The sequence below is a fragment of the Drosophila erecta genome, unplaced genomic scaffold (assembly GCF_003286155.1).
Source record: "Drosophila erecta strain 14021-0224.00,06,07 unplaced genomic scaffold, DereRS2 tig00000021-arrow-pilon, whole genome shotgun sequence".
Classification (NCBI taxonomy): domain Eukaryota; kingdom Metazoa; phylum Arthropoda; class Insecta; order Diptera; family Drosophilidae; genus Drosophila; species Drosophila erecta.
In genome coordinates, this window is record NW_020825198.1 from 7,553,131 (window position 1) to 7,575,926 (window position 22,796).

At 42.4% G+C, this 22,796-nt stretch overlaps 2 protein-coding genes across 7 annotated transcripts in view; one reads left to right on the forward strand and one right to left on the reverse strand.

Moving 5' to 3' along the window:
* The window catches only part of LOC6543953 (contactin-associated protein-like 2), a 60,770-nt gene that overhangs the window by 7,168 nt on the left and 30,806 nt on the right, over window positions 1-22,796 (reverse strand). For 4 of the 6 annotated variants that reach the window (XM_026976538.1, XM_026976536.1, XM_026976535.1 and 1 more), the window contains 10 exons: window positions 21,877-22,091; window positions 21,224-21,623; window positions 16,279-16,526; window positions 15,733-16,188; window positions 12,084-12,284; window positions 10,845-11,468; window positions 9,377-9,558; window positions 8,716-9,045; window positions 6,598-6,901; window positions 6,331-6,473 (listed from right to left, as the gene is read on the reverse strand). In XM_026976538.1, the coding sequence (XP_026832339.1) occupies window positions 6,331-6,473; window positions 6,598-6,901; window positions 8,716-9,045; window positions 9,377-9,558; window positions 10,845-11,468; window positions 12,084-12,284; window positions 15,733-16,188; window positions 16,279-16,526; window positions 21,224-21,623; window positions 21,877-22,091 (3,103 nt within the window). Of the gene's footprint in view, window positions 1-546; window positions 1,618-6,330; window positions 6,474-6,597; window positions 6,902-8,715; window positions 9,046-9,376; window positions 9,559-10,844; window positions 11,469-12,083; window positions 12,285-15,732; window positions 16,189-16,278; window positions 16,527-21,223; window positions 21,624-21,876; window positions 22,092-22,796 lie in introns of those variants that run through there. The other 2 variants (XM_026976537.1, XM_001971894.3) reach the window with 2 other exon arrangements.
* LOC6543954 (probable tubulin polyglutamylase TTLL1) lies at window positions 13,052-15,700 on the forward strand. Its single transcript, XM_001971895.3, has one exon. It carries the CDS (start codon window positions 14,079-14,081, stop codon window positions 15,540-15,542), a length of 1,464 nt encoding a protein of 487 aa, XP_001971931.1. The 5' UTR covers window positions 13,052-14,078; the 3' UTR covers window positions 15,543-15,700.

Sequence of the window (22,796 nt, forward strand, 5' to 3'; positions counted from 1 at the left end):
GCATAGTTAAAGTACTAGTTTAAATTAGCCAAATAAGAAAACATTACTAGAATTTGTTATGTTTTTGTAGTACACCCTTTTCAAGTGACACCCGATTTTCTCACAGTGCACACTTCAAGTAGATCATATTAGGGAGTCGATGCATGTGTGTCTGAGCGTCTATGAGCACTTGAGATTTTCTATGGTCGCACAAAACACATTAGTTAAAAGTACTGGCCAACAAAGCCACTAACAAGCTGTTGGTAGTCGTCCCCCTGAAATCTGCACTTCTCCCCCTGTGATACCCAGTATTTGCCCCTGTTTCCACTTTCCCCCGGTTTTTCCTGCCACATATTGAAGTGCCATTACGTGAGCTTCACTTTTTCCCATCTTTTCCGACTCCATGGCTCCTTGTTGTTGTATCAATCTCGACGAAGCCCTCCTTTTTGTTGTCGTTGTCAGCATTTTTGCTGTGCGAAAGTTTTTTAATAACGCATTTAAATGAATTGATGTATGGGCGAGTTATTCTGCGTAATTTCTTATCATTTAGTATGAAAGAAGTTAAAGTTGTGTTCTCATTTCCTGGCCGTAGAACTTTTATTACATTCGTATATCACACAGTACAGAATGGAATTTACAAAAACCAAAACTAAAAGTTGTGCACTTCTTAAAACCTAACGGATGCAACTTTGCGTTGCAGCAAAGGGAATTTTTTAGCTTAACTCTAAAAGGTATCAATTTACATGTAAGTTTATGAGTTTGAAGAGATTATTGCTAAGTGTGCGCTTTATTTTAACTACACAAAATTACGTCAAATAAACATCTTAACAATTATAAAAAAATTCCAAATTTTGTGTTTTTGGTGTTATCTGCTTGGAACTCTTAGATGGAATGCAGCATATTTTTTCACTAGTGCTGTGTTTAAGTCAAAGTCTTAAATTCCTTGCCAGCTTTGAATGAAAATGTTGCAGCGTTTGATGTAAAAAGTGCTTGCCATTCTGAATTTTTTGAGGAATATTCAAGTCGATGGGCAGACAGCTTTCTTTATACACAGCAATCCAAGGACTTGCCTCTTTTCAATTTATATTATTTGCTTTTCCTTTGTCTCTGTCGCACTTTTGACTCGCTTTTATTTATACAAATTGCTTTTGTTTCGCTGGCTCTTTCTCTGGCTGCCTTTGAGCTGTTGTTGGTTTTGGCCCTGTTTTGTTTTCTTGCCATCAATTCGCCTAAATATTTATGCTTTTATACATATTTTCAGCAGCCATTTGCTTTTTTTTTTTTGCATTCGTCTCGTTGGTTTTTTGCGACAGTTACCCAGCTTCAATTCCTGGTGGTGGTGGCCCGTCTATTGACGCCATGGTATCCATTTTGCTTACCGCCCGCCTTGCGACTGCCATTGCTGTTGCTGTTGCTGCTGGCGCTGCTGTTGGCCAAATCCACATCCGTTTCGGCCACGATTGGCGGCCCCCAAGAAACTTGTCGCCGCACTGTTGCCGGCCCAACTACAGTGGCTCCTCCGGCTGCACCACTTCCTCCTGGCTTTCTCCGCTTGGAACTCGACTGCTGCTGAGGTCCAACTCCTTTTTGAGACAGTTGTCGTTGCGGCGGCAGCTGCTTTTGCATTTCGTGTTGCTGCTGTCAAAGTGCACAAATGTTTCGTATCGCTTTTTATTAAAAACTTTCTCGACTCGCATCTGCGTTGGGTATTTTATTTTATTTTTGTTTTAATATTTCGCATGCAGCTCTTGGCTTAAAAGATACATTCCTCTTAAATGTTTAGTTTTGTTCATTCCATGCTGGGTTTTATTTGACTTCCTTTTGTTAATTAACATGCGCACGAAATTCGTAAAGCTCACTTGTTAGTTATGCGATATTTGCATATTTGATGCTAGAGCAATCAATTGAAATTCACTATTTTCCCATTTCCATTTGCAGCGAAAGGAAGGAAAAAATATTACCTGAATTATGGACTCATTCAAGAGTGAAATTTGAGTCGCAGCCCGCAAAGCCAAGCTGATTGTATTTTACCTCTATTGTTCGTTTTTAAAGTCATTGTTTAGTGCTTGAAAAGCAGAGTGAAAGCATTCAAGGCTAAAGAATATGCTTCATACTGAGTCAATGCAATTTTAATTGCAGCGAAATTACACTTCAAATCCCATTTCTCTGCTTAAAAACGATTTATGAGCGCCATAAATCAGTAAAAATATTTATGCTGCTTTTAAATTAATTGCCTCAGATTTATTTGTTTATTAAATTGTGGTCTGTGTTTTAATTTACACATCAATGGCTTAGTTTGTCTTCTTGCCTTCATCAAGATTTATAGGAAACTTGAGCAAACGAGACAAAATCTGTCTGTATGAAGGCCCCACCATGTGGGTGTTGTATGGGGCATGTTGCACACTTTGTTGCTTTACTTTTGCTGCCGCTGCATTTTGTGGGGGCTTGGGGCTCGTTTTTGCATTCTAAGCTCGTAATGAGTTTCACCGCAGCATTGTGGTAGCTGGCAAAGTTAAGTGCGTGCTGCGTTTGCGGCATGCCGAAATGAACAGCGAGCGGAGCAGAGGTTGGGAAAGCTGGAAAATCTGGAAAAGCGTACAAGAAAAGCGGGGCAGCAGCAGCGGCAGCAGCGCAAGATGAAAGAAAAGCGCAAAGACGCCCACAAACATTTTTGAATAAAAAGAAACTTGGCATGCATGACAGGAGCAACCTCAGTGGAATCAGCTCGAGGAGCATGAGCCACATGCCACATCCACATCCACCAGCTGAGGCACTTGCACTTTCTGGGGCTGCTTAAACAAAAGATGCTGTTTAAGCTTCGATCTTCACTACAGTGAACTCTATTCAACGCACTCCGACTTTAATATTCGCACAATTAAAATTGATGAATATTACATGACATTTTGACATTCATATTTCTGGTTCCATTGCCGATTAAAAGTTAATTACGTTCATTACCATGTGAAATTGTAAAATTGTATTGCCAAAAATGACCTAAATTATTCAATTAAATTTTTCTAATTGCCTGTGAATAAATTTTGAAGCCACAGCTCACACGATGTTCACAGCAAAAGTTATTGGCAAAAAGAACGCCTATCAAAGAATATATTTGGAAAGGCACGAAGTAAAAGGCGTAATTAATCAAATGAACTTTTGATGTCAAAGTTATTATTGCATGAAGCCCCTTTCAAGATAAGAAACGCCCTACCGATAACCCACTGTATTAACCCCATCGAGGAGCAGAAAGCCAGCACTCACTCCTTTTGGGAAGCGAAACTTTTTGATTTTGAGGCAGGAAAAAAGTTTTGAGTGCGCTTCAATTTCGGTTGCTTTGCAATCAGGCTCGCGTAGACGCCGCAAGTCAAGTGGAAATGTGGAAAGTGGAAAGCGGCACGGAAACGGCGGGAAAATGTGGGCCACCATGGGTGGCAGACAATCCCGCACGCACTTTGCGCTTTGCACAACTTTCACCATTTTTCGGGTGTCACCAAAAGAGCGCCATGGGAAAATAAAGAAGGAAAATCGTTGGAAAATTCATAGCCCGATTTGAATGTGCAGCGATTGTTTCCGGGAAAGTGCCGGGAAAAATTCAATTTGGCTGTGGCTTAAGCTCAGACAAAGTATACGCTAAGTAAGCTCAAAAGTAACATGCAGCCCCTCGATAGACACTTTTTCAGCTAAAACTACATGAAAGCCAATAAGTTCAATATTTTGCTTTTCCAATTTCCTCATCGAGAAACCTCTGGAAGAGCAGGGGCGACGGAAAAGGGAGTTCGAACTTCGGTGAAAGTTTGTTTTTTGGGCGTGCCGAAAAGTCGATGCAAAAGTTGAAAGTTCTTGCTGCGTTTGTTGCTTAGTTGAAGGTTTTGTCTTAAGTTTTCTGGCCAAAAGAGTTTCTGGCCACCGCCATGCATATACAATCTATATAAATCATGGACAGGCACTTGATAAGCAAGAAGCCCGACTTTCCTCATCATGCTGCCATAAATTGCGGCCTGCAACAATTGTTATTCTTGGGCCCAAAGTTCATTGGTAAAAAGCTCGATTTTCCAAGCAGGGATTCCATCGGTTTTTTCTTCGATGCATACTCATTTAACCAACGTCTTTTAACAAAACATCCTGAGGCACTCGCAGCTGCCACTACCCCAAAATCCAGTTGCATTTCTATTTATACGTAGGTATTCCAACTTTTGTGCTGTGCAGAGCACTTTTTCTATTAAGTAACATTTTAGACAATTGGCTGGGCTGCAAAAACCAAAGGGAAGGCGAATGCCGCTGGCAAGAAATTGCATTGATGCCGCTTAAGAAATTGTCCCGGCCACAACACAGCCAGGCGAAGGGTTTCCATTTTGGCCCGGCTAACAAAGGGAAAAGAATTGGCCAATATACAAAGAAACGGGCGAGGGAAGGCATGAAAAACCACACACACAGAAATCGAAAACTTTCAAAGAGATGTAAAAACTATCAAGTAACGAACATTCAAGGGCTATTCTTACACACATTAAATGCTCCAAAAGAATGGGTTTTATCGTTAAACTTGAAAAGTTTGCAAGCGCTTTCATTGAAATGAAGATTAATTAAAGAAAGTGTGCGGGCAGTTTTAAAAATATCTTATGGTCTGGTACTCAACGAACTGCTTTTAAATCCTTTAAGGCCGTAAATACCTCTTAAGCTGTTAAGATAACTGATTTCCAATCAACATAAATAAATCGATTTATATTTAACGTTGAGAAAATGAAATCATAATCCAATTAATTCCAACCGGAAATCACTAATAGCCACGCAAAAACCATAGCATATTTTTTGGGGCACCTTCGCTGCTATTAATGCATTCCACTTGATAGTGCAGTTAATCGGCTTATGCAATAATTGAGAAATAATTGAATTGACTCGATCGTACCAATGTCTATTGGCCTGGCCAATTTCGTCGCGTTAAGCCAATTGTCAATAGTTTTCCTCCTTTGCCCATCGCACTTTTTTGTGCTCACTTGGTTTGTGTTAAATTTAATTAAACAGTCACACCATAAGCACATTCAATATCAACAATTAAAACGACACGCACAAAATTCTACCATTATATTCTGATTAAATATTTTTAAAATACATCTGAAACTGTTTGTTGCTTTTTAAATATGCACACCGAAAGCGTGGGGGAAATATTTTCACATGTTTTGTTTATTTAGTTAAATTCAATTAAATGCAATTTAATTAAACGGAACATTTTCCCAAGTTGATAATGGCCGCCAGGCACTTTGCAAAAGACACGACACATACACATGCACAGCAAATAAATGTCACTTTAAATGTATTTTAAATATAGGTTACAGCTAAATACGATTTCTTATTCTAATTATAGCCATCACGATTATTAGATTTGTGCGAACCGTGATTATTTATTTATAATGCCATCGACTCTTTGATAACAACTGAAATTATTTTCCTAAATCAAAAATTCCAAAGGGATAATGGTTTATTTATTCACGACTGAACAAACATTTCAATGGTCAATTCAGTAGATTCTAATTAGCCAACGACCATTAAATATGAAAAATTAATTATAAAAAATAGAACATTGTTAGCACAAAAAAGTATTTGGCTTTATGTTTGTACATCCCCATGAGCTTAAATCAAAATTTTAATGCATGTTAGACAATGGATTTAAAAATCATTCAGCAAATAAAACAGTACTTGATATATTTCTTAAATTACCTTCAGTTAGTAAATGTAAAATGCTAAGTCGCTAGATTAGAATTTATTTACAAGATTGAGTTGTTGAACATGAAATATATACATGTTGAACACTAAAATAGCAACATTTAAAATAACAAGCAAAATAAGAACAACACAGAGGGCTCGTGCCTGAAATAATGTACAAAAAGAGTCCTGAAATTATCTCATTTTGAGTTCCCTTGAGTTGCAATTACAGTGGCTACCCGCTCGTGTGTACCCCTGATTGTACTTGACATTACAGCATTTGTTTATCCAACCTGACTGCTAATGTCCCCGTGGATTGTCCAAATATTAGTGCACGAATGTGTGTGTTTGTCTTCGGGGATGTCCTTGCGATGCCACAGTAAATGATGCACTTTCATGCCTTACAGCTGTATGCCTATGTATTTGCAGGCCATTTATTCGCTTACATTACGTGATGAAAAGCTCTTCCATTTGACTTATGATGTGTGTGCGTGTGTTCATGCGGTGTTTTTGGGTGGGTGGATGGTTTGGGGTGTTATTTACATGCCAATGCCAAGGCCGCGCCCCTCAGCCCAATCCATGCAAATTGGTCTCGCTGATTGTGGCTATTGGCGCCATTCTGATAAGGTTTACTGTGGGTTGGGATCCTCTGCTTACCGGTAGACTTGGCACCTGCAGCTGCACCTGCACGTCTTCCCCTCCGGCCACCTGCTCCACTTGGGGCAACTGTCCGTTCTCTGCCGACTTCAATTGAGTTGATGGCTCTGAAGGCTCCGCCTGCGCCTCCGGCTCTTTGGAAGCTAAGCCAAAGAAACAATCCAAAAAAGAGTTAATTTATTATATATTTTTGTTATAAAAACTGTTATATTTTTAATGATAAGCAAACCATATATTGTCTATTTTGAGACACCTTTATGTACGTACCATCTGGTGGGGCAGAGCCATCGGTGATGTCCTTCGTCAGCTGCTCAGGAGGCTGAGCCTGCGACTCCTTTGCTTCGCTGGGGGGCGAGTCCTTCGGAGGCGCCTCATTTTCGCCGCTTTTTTCCGCTGCCTGCGGCACGGGTGCCTCATCCTCCTCCTCTTCCTCCTCTTCGATGCGCGAGGCGATGTCTCCGTTTTTGGACAGCGCGGTGGGCGTGCCGGGCTGCGAGGGCGTGGCACTGCCGTTTTTCAAAATGCCCACCAAGGGGGCACCGTTGCCCGGCTTTTTGTCCTCCTGCGGCAACTGGGATTTACACAACAAATATATATTAAAATAGGATATACTTAAAAATAAACTATATAAGAGAGAGAACTTAAAATATATTCAAGGATTAATGAGATAAACAATTTTTATACCCGTTACTCGTAGAGTAATTAATTTTTTTTTATTTTCTTGGATTTTTTTTTTGTTATTTTTCTTAAAGTTCTAACTCCAAAGTTCTAAACTCCATAACTCAACTTATATCAATCGGATTTTGATGTGGCATACCTCTAAAAGTTTCTGAAGCAATTCTCTAAAAATCTGCATTCAAATTAAAAATATTTTTTTTTTTAATTTTTTTTGTAATTTTTTGGTAATTTTTCTGATTTGATGATGTTGTAGAAATTCAAAAATGTCCGAAGACCAAAGTTCTAAACTCCATAACTCAACTTATCTTAATCGGATTTTGAAGTGGCATACCTCTAAATGTTTCTGAAGCAACTCTCTAAAAATCTGCATTCAAATTTAAAATTTTATTTTTTTTTGAATTTTTTTGTAATTTTTTGGTAATTTTTCTGATTTGATGATGTTGTAGAAATTCAAAAATGTCCAAAGGCCAAAGTTCTAAACTCCATAACTCAACTTATCTTAATCGGATTTTGAAGTGGCATACCTCTAAATGTTTCTAAAGCAATTCTCTAAAAATCTGCATTCAAATTTAAAATTTTATTTTTTTTTTAATTTTTTGGTAATTTTCGTGTAATTTGATGTAGAAACTCAAAAATGTCCAAAGACCAAAGTTCTAAACTCCATAACTCAACTTATCTTAATCGGATTTTGAAGTGGCATACCTCTAAATGTTTCTGGAGCAATTCTCTAAAAATCTGCATTTAAATTTAGAAATTTATTTTTTTTTTAATTTTTTGTCATTTTTTGATGTTATGATGTTGAAGAAATTCAAAAAAATGAAGAAATGTCCCAAGACTGAAGTTCTAAGCCCCATAGTTATCTTAATCGGATTTTGAAGTGGCATACCTCTAAATGTTTCTGAAGCAATTCTCTAAAAAACTGCATTTAAATTTAGAAATTTATTTTTTTTTTAATTTTTTGTCATTTTTTGATGTTATGATGTTGAAGAAATTCAAAAAAATGAAGAAATGTCCCAAGACTGAAGTTCTAAGCCCCATAACTCAAGTTATCTTAATCGGATTTTGAAGTGGCATACCTCTAAATGTTTGTGGTGCAATTCTCTAAACAACTGCATTTAAATTTAGAAATTTATTTTTTTTTTAATTTTTTGTCATTTTTTGATGTTATGATGTTGAAGAAATTCAAAAAAATGAAGAAATGTCCCAAGACTGAAGTTCTAAGCCCCATAACTCAAGTTATCTTAATCTGATTTTGAAGTGGCATACCTCTAAATGTTTGTGGTGCAATTCTCTAAACAACTGCATTTAAATTTAGAAATTTATTTTTTTTTTAATTTTTTGTCATTTTTTGATGTTATGATGTTGAAGAAATTCAAAAAAATGAAGAAATGTCCCAAGACTGAAGTTCTAAGCCCCATAACTCAAGTTATCTTAATCGGATTTTGAAGTGGCATACCTCTAAATGTTTCTGGAGCGATTCTCTAAAAAACTGCATTTAAATTTAGAAATTTATTTTTTTTTTTTTTTTTGTAATTTTTCTAATGTTATAGAAAGAGTAACGTTATAGCTGAGTAACGGGTATCTGATTACCGGGGAACTCGACTATAGCATTCTATCTCGTTTAACCCAAAAGTCTACCCGTTTTTGCCAGTGTCTCTTAAGTAAGTTGATGCAGCTTGATAGTTGTCTGCTAAAGCCATTACTTACCGCCTTGTAGGAATATGGAGGCAGGCCATTCCCCGAGCCCGCCGTCACGCCGCCCAAGAGGCCGGCCTTAACACCTGGCGACTCGTGCATCTTGGTTGCCTGCTCCTTGGACCAGATGATGTCCTCGTCCGTCTCGCGCTCGATGCGCTTCTTGTAGGCCAAGTGGCTGCGATACACCTCCAGCAGGCAGCATATCACGATAATGACGAAGACACTGGTCAGCGTGAGGAAGACGACCTGCGTGGAGTCCTCCTGCTTGTTCTCGTCGTACACGAATCTCGGTATGTAGGGGACACGGGCTGGCGGCTCCTCCACCCACGGCTCGGGAATCTGTGGTGCACAGGTGTACAGGTAGAGGGTATTCATTAGCACAATTTGTCGCCTGGTTGCCTCGGATAATCCGATTCTCGGAGCGCCCAACAGGCAGTCGCTCTTTGCATTGACAAAAAATTTCAGTTGTAAGAAAAAGTCTTTTTTATCACAGAGCTGATATCATCAGGAAAAAATCAATTGTACATGATCACAAATACATCTTATATGTTTTAAATACCATTCACTGGAGCATAACCACAGTTCGGACGATGGATTAGGTATGGTAATGGGTCTGTTACCCTATAATATTTTCCCATATATGTCGAAGTTTTTGCCAGTGTCTACTTACCATACTGACATTAACCATGGGCTCCTGGGTGGGCTGCTCGCTCACATCGAATTTGGCGTTGCACTGGGCGCTCCGTACGCCCTGCGGATTGATGACGGTTATGTTGTCGGCGCCGGACTTTGTGAATAGCATGTACTCCTCGAGTGGCTTCATAACATGCCCGTTCACCTGTATATAGATGTCTGGCGGTGGGGGCGGTGGTTGGTGTACCCAATTTGCGGTGGTTTTCAGTGGCAGCGCAAGCGGAAGTGCGCGGGCAGGGGGCATCGAAATTTTCATTAGTATTGGTCATTAATTCAAATTGAAATGCAAATGTGTGTGGACGGCGAGTGAGTGGAAATTGGAATTACGTTTGCCTTCTTGGCTCGCAGGACTGGGCTCGACTGACTTTGGTCCTGTTTCAAGGACCCGTGGCAAGTCGTTCGTGCGTGTTTTATGCCCGTCCCGAAATTAGCAATAACGTTTTTAATGCCCATCGGCAAATTCCAACAACGCAGGGGAGTGGCCATCTATATTGGCAATTAATGGAATTTCCAGTTGGCTCAGATTATAATTAAGCTTAGTTTTTGATTAGACCGAATCGTGCGACTTTCTCTTTGTGCTAATGCGCTTAATAAGTTTAAAAACTTTGAAATCATTAGTTAAAGTGCAATGGGAAAATAACGCTTTTAATGGGACTATAATATTTTTTAGCACTCTTTAGAGCACCTTGATATAAAATACTATAAAATTGATTATCAGCCTCGATTTTTGCTCACTGTACGCTGAAGCTTATGTTCCTGTTAACGACCAAACTATCACAGTATAGTTCGATGCCTCTTTAATGGAGTGATCAAGGAAGTTTTACGGCCGCCCACATGTGGAGTGGGCGTGGCTGGCTGAGCAGCTGCTTTATGGGCGATGGAGGGGCGGGAATGGGGGCACGGGTAAATTTTTAATCAAAGTGTTGGCCAGTGTGCTGCGGTTTTTGGAGTGGCAGCAAAGCAGCAATTTAAATATGAGCCACTGTAAATCTTGAGAGCAAAAACTGACAGAATTTATGGCAACGACGCCACGGCCACGGAAATGACTTTTTATGGCAGCGAATAAATTTAATTTTTGGTCAACAATGTGGAGCAGTTTTCCTCTGGTAGCACCCCTCGCCCGCCGAGTTTCAAGAGCCCAGCTCAGTGAGTTCATAAAGTGCAGCAGTTAAGCGGAGGGCGCACTGTAATAACACATTAATCCTAAAACAAATCATACTGAACTCAAAAATAATGTCATATAGTTCTCAGTTTGACTACTATAGCCTACATTTAACTACAAAGGAGTTTTCGGTGACATTTTAGGATATGCGTTTGTATCTTACTAAATTCTTTCGGTGTACTGTATTTTGATTTTTTTCTTAGCAAAGGGAGTGCAGGGGATGTCACTTGATGGGACCGAAACGAAATTAATGGCAGACGGGTAGGAAATTTACGGCACTCACTCGACAGGCAACCGCTGTAGCTTTTAAAGACGGCGAACCGCGAGTCCGTGCTGTTGATGCCACCGATCTGGACGCGATTCGAGCCAGCATCGCCCCCGGTGGTAAGGACACGTGCGGCAAACTCGGTGAGCGGCACCTGCTCGCGATCAATGAAGAGCTGCGACTGGGTGCCATTCCTTACGTAATATACCGAGTGCCTGGCGCTGTTCAGGAAATTCCGATCGATCCGGGCACCCACCGTTTGTCCATTGTCCCGGTCCTCTTCCAGCTGCAGGTACCCGTCGGAGGTGATGGCCAACAGAAGGTAGTAGCTGCGCTCGGCCTCCGTTTGCATCAGTAGCATTATCCGATTGGCGCGCCTCAGGTCGAAGGACGAAAAGGCCAGTTGCAGGCGCACATAGTCAACGCGACCCGTACCAGGCAGCAGTTCAAACTTGCGTTGCAGCGTCGATTCGCCACTGAAGTCGGCTCCCTTCTCCTCCGAACAGAATTCGCCCAGAAAACTGGTGTGCTCACAATCGCAGGTGGACAGTTGCTCCGCAAAGTGCTCCTGGCAGGTGCCGCCATTTTTGCAGGGCTCTGCATCGCACTTGATCTGGCAGTTGGGCAGGACACCTTCCTGGGCTGGAATTGCAAAGAATTGTGTCCAAAAACTGTGAGTAAGGAGCTAAGCAGATTTGTATCATGTTCTGGTGGTTAGGCCTCCCAATCTCGTCCAACTGCTGCATTTGCAGGCGACCACATTCAATTACCAATAGCGAAACCTTATTGAAAGAAATGGCTATCTAACTCAGTGTGTTTACATTGACTGCGGCTGTGTTTAATAGCATCAAAGTCAGGTTGCAATTTCCGCGCTACGTGGCCGCATAAATCATACGCCATGTGGGCCGGCATCTTATCGCATTGGCATTAATCTTAGCGCGGCCCCAAAGTGGCCTGCTCTGTTGGCCATCTCTCTACATTTTCGCCACCGAGTCCCCAGCACTTAACGGAAATTGCATGCATATTAAGTTAGCTAGGCAGCAACCACAGATGCAACCACAACCGCAGACGACGCAGAATGGAGTCGATTTGGAGGCCTATGAATTAGAATCCGAGCAGCAGGGGCAGGGGCAGGGGCAGGGGCAGGAGCAGGAGCAGGACTATCACGATTCAGAGGAACCAAACACTATACCAAAATGGCATTGGGGCCAACCGAAAATTGCACTCAGTGAAAATTGATTTATACTGCCTACTTACTGGGCGCTATATTCCTTTCATTGATATCCGCCAAGTCGATCAACTGCGTTCCGATTTTCAGGCCCCGCACACAACCGATGTAACCTTCGAGGGCCGGTGCATCCACATTGGGCCGCAACAAATTCGCCGGATCGTAGCCGCCCACGTGGAACTGGAAGTAATCGGTGGGCGGGGCTGGCGGGCGGTGGGGCGACAGAACCTCTGCAAATAAACAAAATCAAATGAGAGGAGTGGTTATGGCTGGGCTGCGGGTGGTTTCGGGGAGGGAATACACTTGGAAAAAGTGCAGCAAGTACAAGCATAAAAAAAGATTTCTAATAATATACATCCAAATTGATTGAATGCTAGGCATGATATAAATAATATAACTATTTTCAGCACATTGCATAAATATAATATATTATCATTCTATAAGGTATATTCTAACATTAAAATTTAAACTTTTTTACTTCCTAAGGAGGGGTGGCACCATATTATTTATTATTATTTATTTATACTATTTATTATTTTCAGTGCACTTGTTGGTTCAGATTGCTTTATGTTGGCGCGCATTTCAGCTTGTGTGTGTGCGGAAATGAGCCTTCATTGCCATGGCATTTCGGGTTTCAGCCGGTTTGCCGGACGCAGAGCCGGTTTCGAACCCGGTCCGACCAAGCCCGGCCGTTTGAGGTTTAGGCCCATCAATTTCGAGTTTAAGTTTGTCTAATTGAAATGTTTGCCGGCCAGCAGAGCTCGCCAAACTAAACTGAATAGATCCGACTGGTTAACGCATTTAATTACAAAAGTACTTATGTGTTATACTCTGCAAAGTATTGACGAAATCGTAATCGCATTTTGCTCCAAAATGCATTTTGAAGCGCCATACTTGGTCCACATCTCGGGGAAACGAGGAGTAATTATGATTGATTTTGCTGGCAAATCGCTGGCGTTGAGTTACGGACGATTTGATTGATTTTATCCTTTTGCCAATTGCCGAGTTGAGCTCCATGCACTGAACTTTTCCATTAAATTCAATTTCAAGGTGAGTTACGAGCGGCTTTTGAAGTGCAGTCCCAGGCAAATATTGTTGCCAAAATGCTTTCAACTCGTGTAATTGAAGGTCGGTTGAGTGGAAGGGCTTTTGAAAATGGTACCTCTGTTTAAATGATTCGATTGTTTCCAAACTGATTTATCTTCCTATTCGTGTTAAAGTGCAATTTTGGATGCAATTTATACGAAAATACAATAAGGCTAATAATAATATCACGTTAGATTCCATTGGAAATTCGTGCATTAAATGTCAAAAATATTAAACAAGCCAATGTGCAAATACCGATTTGTTTGAAATTTGTATTTGTCAAAAAATTTCCATATGCAGACAGGATTATAAAAAATCCGTTCAGATCATAATCAACTCTATATGCATTTCCCTCGTTTAACAACAATTTCCGCACACTATCTACCATTGAAATGCAGTTCAATTTACATATTGAGTGAGCAAAAGCGAAATAAAAACTTTGAACGCTTTCAAATATCAACAAACTACAAAGCAACTCGTTGTTTTTATGCCATAGAGCAAAACTTTATCCATTCGCATGGCTTTTATTTTTTCCAACAGTTTTCTACCGAGTTTAACGGCCACTTTCAAACACACACTGTTCGCTGAATAAAACGAAAAAATAAAAAGCGCCCAAAAAACTGAAGAGAAAAAATTCAAGTGCACATAATTTGGCCATCACACAGTGCACAGATTTTGTGAGGGGGAACATTTTTGGCATTCCTGCAGCTCAACTTGCTAAACTATTTGAAAATTTTGGTGCAACGCTTTTTTGCGCTCTTTCGACTTCCCACACGAATAACAAAAAAGTAAAAAAATAAATAAATAAATTTATATAGAAAAAAACAAAAGGAGTGCCGCCTGGCAACCATGCCCCATATTAGAGCGCCAAAAGAAGGCAAAAAAGGGTTGTGAATAAATTTCGGCTTGTTGGTTCAATAATCTGGAACGTTGGCAACATGGCCGTTGTCTGGGACATGAGTCAATGGACGCAGGCGTGGCGGACCGACAGTCTGCAGCCGACAGTTCGCTGGAGCGGTACAAGGACCACCACGAGCGGTACGAACATGTACGGTCGCACGGCGGGCGGTGCAAACCAGTCCGTGACGAATGGCACCTCAAATAGTGGCGCAAATAGCGGCGGTGGTGCTAGTGGTGGTGCCCAGGGACACGATAAACTGAAAATTGGCTTCTGCACGGACCTGGATAAATCGGTTTTGGTCAACAATTTCGAGAAACGCGGCTGGCATCAGGTGAACGGCGATGATGATTGGCATTTCTATTGGGCTGGGGTGCAGACCTGCCGGAATATATTCAGTGTGGATAGTGGTTATAGGATGCACGATAACCAGATGATAAATCATTTTCCCAATCACTATGAACTATCCCGCAAGGACTTACTGGTCAAGAACATCAAGCGTTATCGCAAGGATCTCGAAAGGGATGGCAATCCTTTGGCGGAGAAAACGGAATCGAACAACTCCAGTGGCACCAGGTATCTATATCTGGATTTTGTGCCCACCACCTTTGTGCTGCCAGCAGATTATAATATGTTCGTGGAGGAATATCGCAAGTTTCCGCTGAGCACTTGGATCATGAAACCCTGTGGCAAGTCCCAAGGAGCGGGCATCTTCCTTATAAACAAGCTATCCAAGCTCAAAAAATGGTCCAGGGAGGCCAAGGGTCCATTTCACCCGCAAATCGCCAAGGAATCGTATGTGATATCCAGATACATAGACAATCCGCTTTTAATTGGTGGCAAAAAGTTTGATCTTCGTCTGTATGTCCTTGTGGCCTCGTTCAGGCCACTAAAGGCTTATTTATTTAAGCAGGGATTCTGCCGTTTTTGCACTGTTAAATACGATACTAGTGTTACGGAACTGGATAATATGTACGTACATCTGACCAACGTGAGTGTGCAGAAACATGGTGGCGAGTATAATACCCTACACGGCGGCAAGTGGTCTGTGCAAAACCTGGCCTTGTATCTGGAAGGAACTCGGGGAAAAGAGGTTACGGATCGCCTGTTTGGAGCCATATCCTGGCTCATAGTGCACTCCCTGCGAGCTGTGGCTCCAGTGATGGCCAGTGATAGGCATTGCTTCGAGTGCTATGGCTACGACATCATTATAGACAATGCCTTGAAGCCCTGGCTGGTGGAGGTGAATGCCTCGCCTTCGCTCACTTCAACCACCGTAAACGACAGGATTCTAAAATACAAGCTGATCGACAACATACTGTCCGTGGTTTTGCCACCAGATGGAGTGCCCGATGTGCGTTGGAACAAGGTGCCCAGTGCCGATGCCTTGGGCAACTTCGAACTGCTCATCGATGAGGAGCTGGCCGCCCAGGATGAACAGCACCAAAACAGCAGCAGCAACACCCATAGCAAAACATCTAAGATGGGCAGCCGCTGGAAGTGACGAAAGTAGTTTTGGGCAGGGGAATCGTTGGGTCTTTCAAAGCTGGTTCTTCACAGAACCAGGCTACGAAATATTTGTAAAAATGAACGTATAGTACTTGGACAACATTAGTGTTTCTTTGTGAAACCTGTCTTGGGTTACTGGCTTAAATAAATACCATTGTGAATTTGAATGTATTCAGTGCACTTACCCTTTTCCGGATTACTCCAAGGCTTGTTGGCGTACTCATCCAGGAGCAGAGTGCCTCTATCGATGCTCACACTGCGCTCGTTTACATGCATCCTGGTTTCCTGTTCAGCTCGCACGATGGCCACTTGAATGCTTTTTAAGGACGCCATTAGGGTGTCATCTAGCAGCGTGAGATTCACAATTTCATCGCCGTAGTTGTAAAGGAAGACAATCTCCCTGTTCAGACTAATGTACAGGTGCACAAAGTTGTTATAATGATCGTTGGCATAGAGCACCAAAGCATTCGTGTCGTAAGTTCGTAGATTGATCAGTAGATCTTGGTTGAGGATTCGTTTCAGGACATCCCGTTCGCCATTGATTCCGTGCATTAGGATAACAGGTGTGGCACCCACACTCAGGTAATTTCGCATCAGGAAGGATTCCCGGTTGATGAAGGTGAGAGCCTTTTCGTTGATGTCTGCAAAGAAAGCAGATTCGATTCATAAACATCAAAATAAGCCCTTAAAGAGTTTGAATGATTATACTACGTTAAATCAAGTTCACTCACTTGTCTCGCAGAATTCGCCGATATGCGCCCAAGGATTGTTGCAAACGCACTTAAAGCTGCTCCAGAGCTCCTTGCACTGGGCGCCATTGCGACAGGGCGATGGGACGCAGGATGGCTTGCAGTCCTTGATAATCTCCGACAGATGCACCGACATGTAGCTGTAGATGTCGAGAATCTCGCCGTTGACCACCAGCCCACGGAAGCAGCCAATAAGGCCGGCCTTAACTGACAGCTTCTTCAGCAGGTCGCTGCAGGGAAAAAGTGGAAAAGTCAGCTGGGGATTATTATTTTATATTATGACTTGTCGTAACTATTCAATAACTTGGCCACTTTGACATAAGCCGCACCAGCTGCAGTGCCCCCCTCCCCCTCCCCCTCCACCTCTCAGACCAACATTAAACGTCAGCGGAGATCACGTTCCGCTTCCTGGATCCTGCATCCTTGATTCCATATACTTGCCAGTCGCTCACTGACTTTATGCAAATAAATTGCAACTCGCTCAATCGTATGCGACGCGTTTGAGTTTTAAACTTGCCCAGATGAAAATCGAAGCGACACCCTCTATAAAAAGTGGACGCCGAATCGAGCGGACAGCTGTGGCAAAAGTTTGCTGCTTTCTTTTTATCTTTTAAAGGGTATACCATTTTATGAGACAGGTTGAAAGTTCAGATAAAGTGCAATTAAAGAAGTGACTGTAAATACCTATAAATAGGATGTAAAATGGGTAAGTATTTTAGGTAGTTTCTCAAAAATATGAATACAGCTGGTACAAAGTTTTAAAATCTAAAGTTACTAAAGAGCAACTCAAGTTCTTAGCAGCTAACTTAAACTGCTGTCTTTTTGTTGCAATTTCTTCACAGCGATTCCCCCTTTATTTTTCGCATTTTTTCGCAAGTTTTTCTCTTGCACTTTTTGGCTTCTGTTTCGCCCTTTTCGCCCTTTTTCCGTGCGCGCCATGGCCAACAATGAATTGGCCAATAAAATCTCAAGTGTAAGCTTTTGAAAATTAAAGTGGCGGAAATGTCTTGTTTATACGCGTACAGCGGCAAAAGAAAGTTGCTCAAATGTCTTTCTAAATTATGTAAATTTCATTACGAGACACTCCACCCACACACTCTTCACGTTTCCCTGATCCACTGAAGCACCATCAGACGGCAAGAGAGATTCCATCCCAAGTTGCCAAGTGTTGTGAGGAAGTGAAATTAAAATTCTTGTTCGGCAAAAAACAAAAAAGAAGCATGCCAACTCGATTTTTGGGGTTTGCCGTGCGACTTTCTCGAATTTATTACAATTTCTTTTCACTTTCTTTCCGCTTTTCCTTGTAATTGTTGGCCAGCGCTGCGTAATCGGTATTTAAGCGTTTAACTTGTCGCAGTCCATCAGCCGAATTGGCCATAATCGCCCATAATCGGCCAGTGAGTAGGTCCAAATTTGTGATTTGCATTTACTGAGTGCACTTTAGCCACATTTAGCTTGGTGGTGACGTCCTTGCCACAAGCGAGCGAGCTATTAAGTCATTAGTTTTTGCAACGTGTGCTGCATTTCTTTTGCGAGCACGTCACAAATGCATTTTTAATTTTTTTATACGTCAACAGCCAGAGACACGCAGGCACAAGTGCACTGCGAACAATTGGGATGGGATGTATACTTTGCCTACTAAGCAACCGGATTTTGTTTGTTTTGTTTAATTCCTGTTGAATCTTAAGCTTTTGTTTTGCTACTGAGCCATTTGAGTAATATACATGTATTTCTCACAGTGTGGTAACTTTGTAACGAGGACGCGTGGGTGGACACGCGTGACACACGCGTATGCAAAATGAAATTTAGCGCTTTGCCTTGCAAATGATGTGCCGCCGGCTGCTCCTGGCCTGGATGACACTTGGCTAAAAGGATTTGTACGGCGGCTGGCCGAAACGGGGGGCTGTAAGGGGGGTGGAAATATAAAAAAAATTCCGAAATTCCGCGGAAATTAACGGCAATAAAACGCAAAGGAAAGAAGTTTTTCGGCCAGGAGGAGCAGTAGCTGCCGGAGCAACCGGAGGAGCTGGCGATGTGCATATCCTGGCGACATGCAGGCGACGGAAATCCTATTAACGTTGCAAACGCGCAAAGTGCGAAGCAATTAAGAATTTATTTAACGCCGTCACAAGCAATTAAGCACTTTTCATTCATTCATGGCCGCCGCGACAGCAACACATTTTACCATCCAGCTCTATGTGCATATATCCACTATCTCTGGCCCGATTTCATATACCCAAGGACACGCCGTTGCCGTCGTCCTGTTTCCTGCTGCTCTGGAAGTAATTCGCATATTTGGCGCGCCAGTCGCCCGTGTTTTCCCCATCGGCATGTGGTGCGCTGGTAATCGATGGTCATGCAAATGATGAGACGGACATCCGAGTGGCTGCTGTTTGCAGGACGAGCCGCAGGACGAGCGGCAGGACAAGCAGCAGCTGCTGTTTCCTAAACAACACAGCACATCGATTGGAGGATCGCGGTCGACCCGCATGCAAAAACCGATTACAACAATCATTAGCAGCATCGGCCATTGTAATTTTTGCCCTTTTCGCCACCACAACCCAACTTTGCATAAATTTCCATGCATCCTTCGCGGCATTTAAGCTGTGCGAAAAACGCTGCTTAACCCATTAACTGAATGGTGCTAAAGTTGCCCAAAGTGTTTGCAGCATATTTCGAAAAGTTTTTCCATTGATTATGGGGCGAACAACTTTGAAAAAAGGGACAAAAAAACGACTTTAAACTGAATTGGATTAGCGGGAAAATGTGGCGATAAACGAGCTCAAAAACTAGTGAAGTGCGCACCTCAGCATACCAATGATTAGTTTCGTAACGAAACATTCGTCATGACTGACTTATAAAGCTGATTTAAAGGCTACGAGCAAGGAGAAAGCAGCACTTTACTATAACTGAAGCTATACCATTCAGCTCAACGGTTAAATAAGAAAGTAAAATAAAGAGCTTAAACTTTGTTTTGCCTTTTGTTTGTTAACCCAATTGAACAGCTAGTGAAAACAGCACTCCGCGGCGTGGAATGCATTTTTAAGCTACCACAAAGTTCTTAATGGGTTAACACCCCACACACTCCACACTCTCGGAGTCGTCTCACTCAAGTCTCGCCATGTCTCTATCAATATGATGATTAACTCCTTTATTTATGTGCCACAGCCGCCGATGCCGCTTATTGGCTTACGTGCAACCTTACACTCCAGGACTCAGGACTCAGGACTCTCGCAGGATGCACTCGAGGTTGGGAGTAAAGTGCATCAATATTGCATTTTCCATATTACTCGTATGCTTAACAGAGCTTTCTTTTCCGTGATAAATAAATTGATTGAATCGGCTCGGTGAAAGCGGATCGTAACTGGGGATGCACTTTAACGTTAATTACTCTGCGTGTTTACCGCTCATCGAAATTTTATGAGTGGCTGGGGTGTACAGAACTTTTCGGGGTTAAGTGCCAATGAGTATGAGTACAGATTTTCCTCGCCGCATATATGTGTAGTTTATACACAATTCAATTTGATTTTTATACATTTCCAATAATTAAAAAAATGCATGCACATGTGAGCGTGCGCCAGGACCCCTCAAAAGCTTTTTACCATCGCTCCATCGCTATCTCATGAGCTCGAACATCCACATCCACATCCGATGCTCCTTGCTCCATGGCAACACGGAAAAAACTTTATAAATTATGCCAATCAAGAATAAGCGCGTTTTAAGTGCGCTAACTTCCGAGGGGGATGAACGGGAAGAAAAATTGTGGAAAAGCCACCTTCCATGCACATACATACATAGCGCCCCCTTTTGACGCCGTGGCTTGATTATTGATAATGACTTTGGAATGAATTTTCAGCGAAAAGTTAATTTAATTATGGCAATTCTTTGCGACCCCCGAGGATTCTGTTGCCAGAGATGTGAAGTGAAACAGGCAAGCGGTTTATGCATACAAATTGCTCGTTTGATCAAGTTGCTCAAGCCAAAGGCATTAAAGCGAATTCAAAGTAAATGGCAGCTAAAAATGTGGAATTCAAATGTGGAATAGTGTTTTTATATCTCTCAATTGGGCACTTTTCATCCTTCTTAATTTTTATAATCCTAAGCCGATTTCTAAATGGCTGAGTGAATTATAAATTGCTAGGGATTAAATTGAAATGTTAAAGGGAAAGCTCCTACAAATAAATTACTAATTTCAAATGCAATTTGCAACAAGCAACCGGACTTATAAAACTTATTATTAGAAGGTTCTGACCAGAATGAATGCAATAAAGCGGGACACGCAAATTAAGATTTTTACGCCCCCAAGATATCTGTTGACCCATTGAGTGCCGCAAACGACTTGCATCAATCCAATCCGCAATTAACTCATAAGTGGCATGCACCAATTATCAATGGAAGTGTCTCGGTCGCCCAGCCGCGGCATTTGCCACCCGCAGGGCGCAAAATCGACGGATTCCTTTGGGTGCATTTCGACGGAAGGACGATTGTCATTGTTAGTCCTGCCTGGCAGTTAGTCGCGCGTTTATAATTAAAACGTAATTGCCGCAATAAATTGCACAGACCGCAACTGCCAGCAGGAGCAGCATTTTGCTGTCCAGGAGTGGCAGAAATAGAGCTTTTGCCCGCCAGTTCCCATTACATGTGCCACCAATGCAGGCAGCCATAAAAGGAAATGTCTGATTACACTGGGTAGCAACCAGAAGATTGCCAGGAAACATCAAAATAATGTTCTGAAGCTTGATTTAGAGGTGTGCCAACTCGCGTATACGCAATTTACGTGTGCAATTGTCTAAAAGAGCAGCGAAAACGATGTTGTTTCGAATCAAGGATGTTATATATGAAATAATTTAAAAGAAAACGAAATTAATATACAAATTGCTTGCGTTGGCCAGTGTAAATGGCAACCCGACGCCTGGGAGATACTCACAATGTGGCGCCACCGATGTACATGCTGCCCTCAAACGGGCCGAACTCCTCCTCGGGCAGCAAATCGAGCATCTGGTAATCGGTGTTTATCATGAAGCGCACATGATACTGGTTGTAGTCGATCCATATTTTATGCCACTCGCCGCCGTTCAGCCGGCGGTGCGAGTTAATGACCAGCTCGCGGGTGGTGCCCGTGCTCAGGGTGAAGGTGAACGTGAGCTGGTCATCGCCGGTCAGCGCCACCATGAACGAGGGATAGTGCGCCCGGATGGGTGGCTGGAACAGCAGGATGGCCTTCTCGCCGGTGGTGCGGAACGAGAAGGCGATGTCGCCCTTCCGCCAGCCGGGCACCTCGATGTACGACTGCGATGTGGTGAAGGTGACCACGTACTTCTGTGTATCTGCGGGCAATCGGGAGGGAGTCATTAACTGGTGGCTAATGGGAGATGCAGTAAATAGCTGAATTCGATCGGGAAACACATTCAATGGAAGCATATCCCATACATCATGCAACTCTTACAAGCTTAGTTAGTTGATATTTGATGACTGATTATGATAATCTGGTGATTTATTTAAGCTTGCTGAAGTATCTTATTATAATTAGATTGTTTTAGATTTGTTTTGTTTCAGCAAATTAGTTTCGCATTCACTCACTTGTTTCCACGCACTCCAGGGGACCCAGAGTGATGCGACCCTGGGCCTCGTCGTCCATGTCCTTCTGCTGCAGGAAGTACATATTGGTAATGCCCAGGCTCTGCGGATCCTGGTAGTAGCCCTCATCCGAGTTCCATTTGTTCTCCTTCACATCGCAGTTGCATGATTGATTCGGGTCCACGCACGTCTTGTTAACGGAGCACGGGCAGGCGCCTCTGCAGAAGAGTTGGTTTGTTTTTTTTTTTGGGGGGGGGAAAAGTTCCGAAAAAAGGTGAAAGGTATTAGAAAAAGTTCGCATACATTTGCATACATTTGGGTCGCAGATCTGCCGGCAGTTTGACGAGCCCGTTGAGTGACCGACTGGGCCACATCCGCCAGCGCGCCTTCTTTTTTGGCCTTTCAGTGCGCCATTTATGCAGAAATATTCGTTGGGTATCAGCCAATTTGAGGATGTATCAGTGACAAGGCAATTAGGGAACTATCAATTTCAATTATCAAGGGGGCTAAAAGGGAGTTTATTTAAGAGTAAGAAATTAAGGTGCACAGTTCAAAGCTTTGGAACAGACTTTTTACACAGTTTTGGGTACAAAGAAGTTTAAAGATATAATACTTGATATATCAAGTATAAATATAAAGTTTTGAGTTTTGTATGAGTCTTTTAGAGCCCAATCTGGTCGTTTCTCACTGAAAGAGTATCGTGTGAAACGAAAATTCCGTGCCATTCCTAAATGGCACTCCTTTTCCGGCTTATGTTTGTGCTTGCTGCGGTTTGGGCCTGCATGTGCCGCTTCCGTTTCCGCATCCGTGTTGCAAGATCCGCAACGAAGCCGGCGCAGCGGCACACACACACAGGCACAGTGGCTCACAAACCAACAAACAAACGATGCTGTCAAATTTTGAATGAGTAAAGACCAAACTAC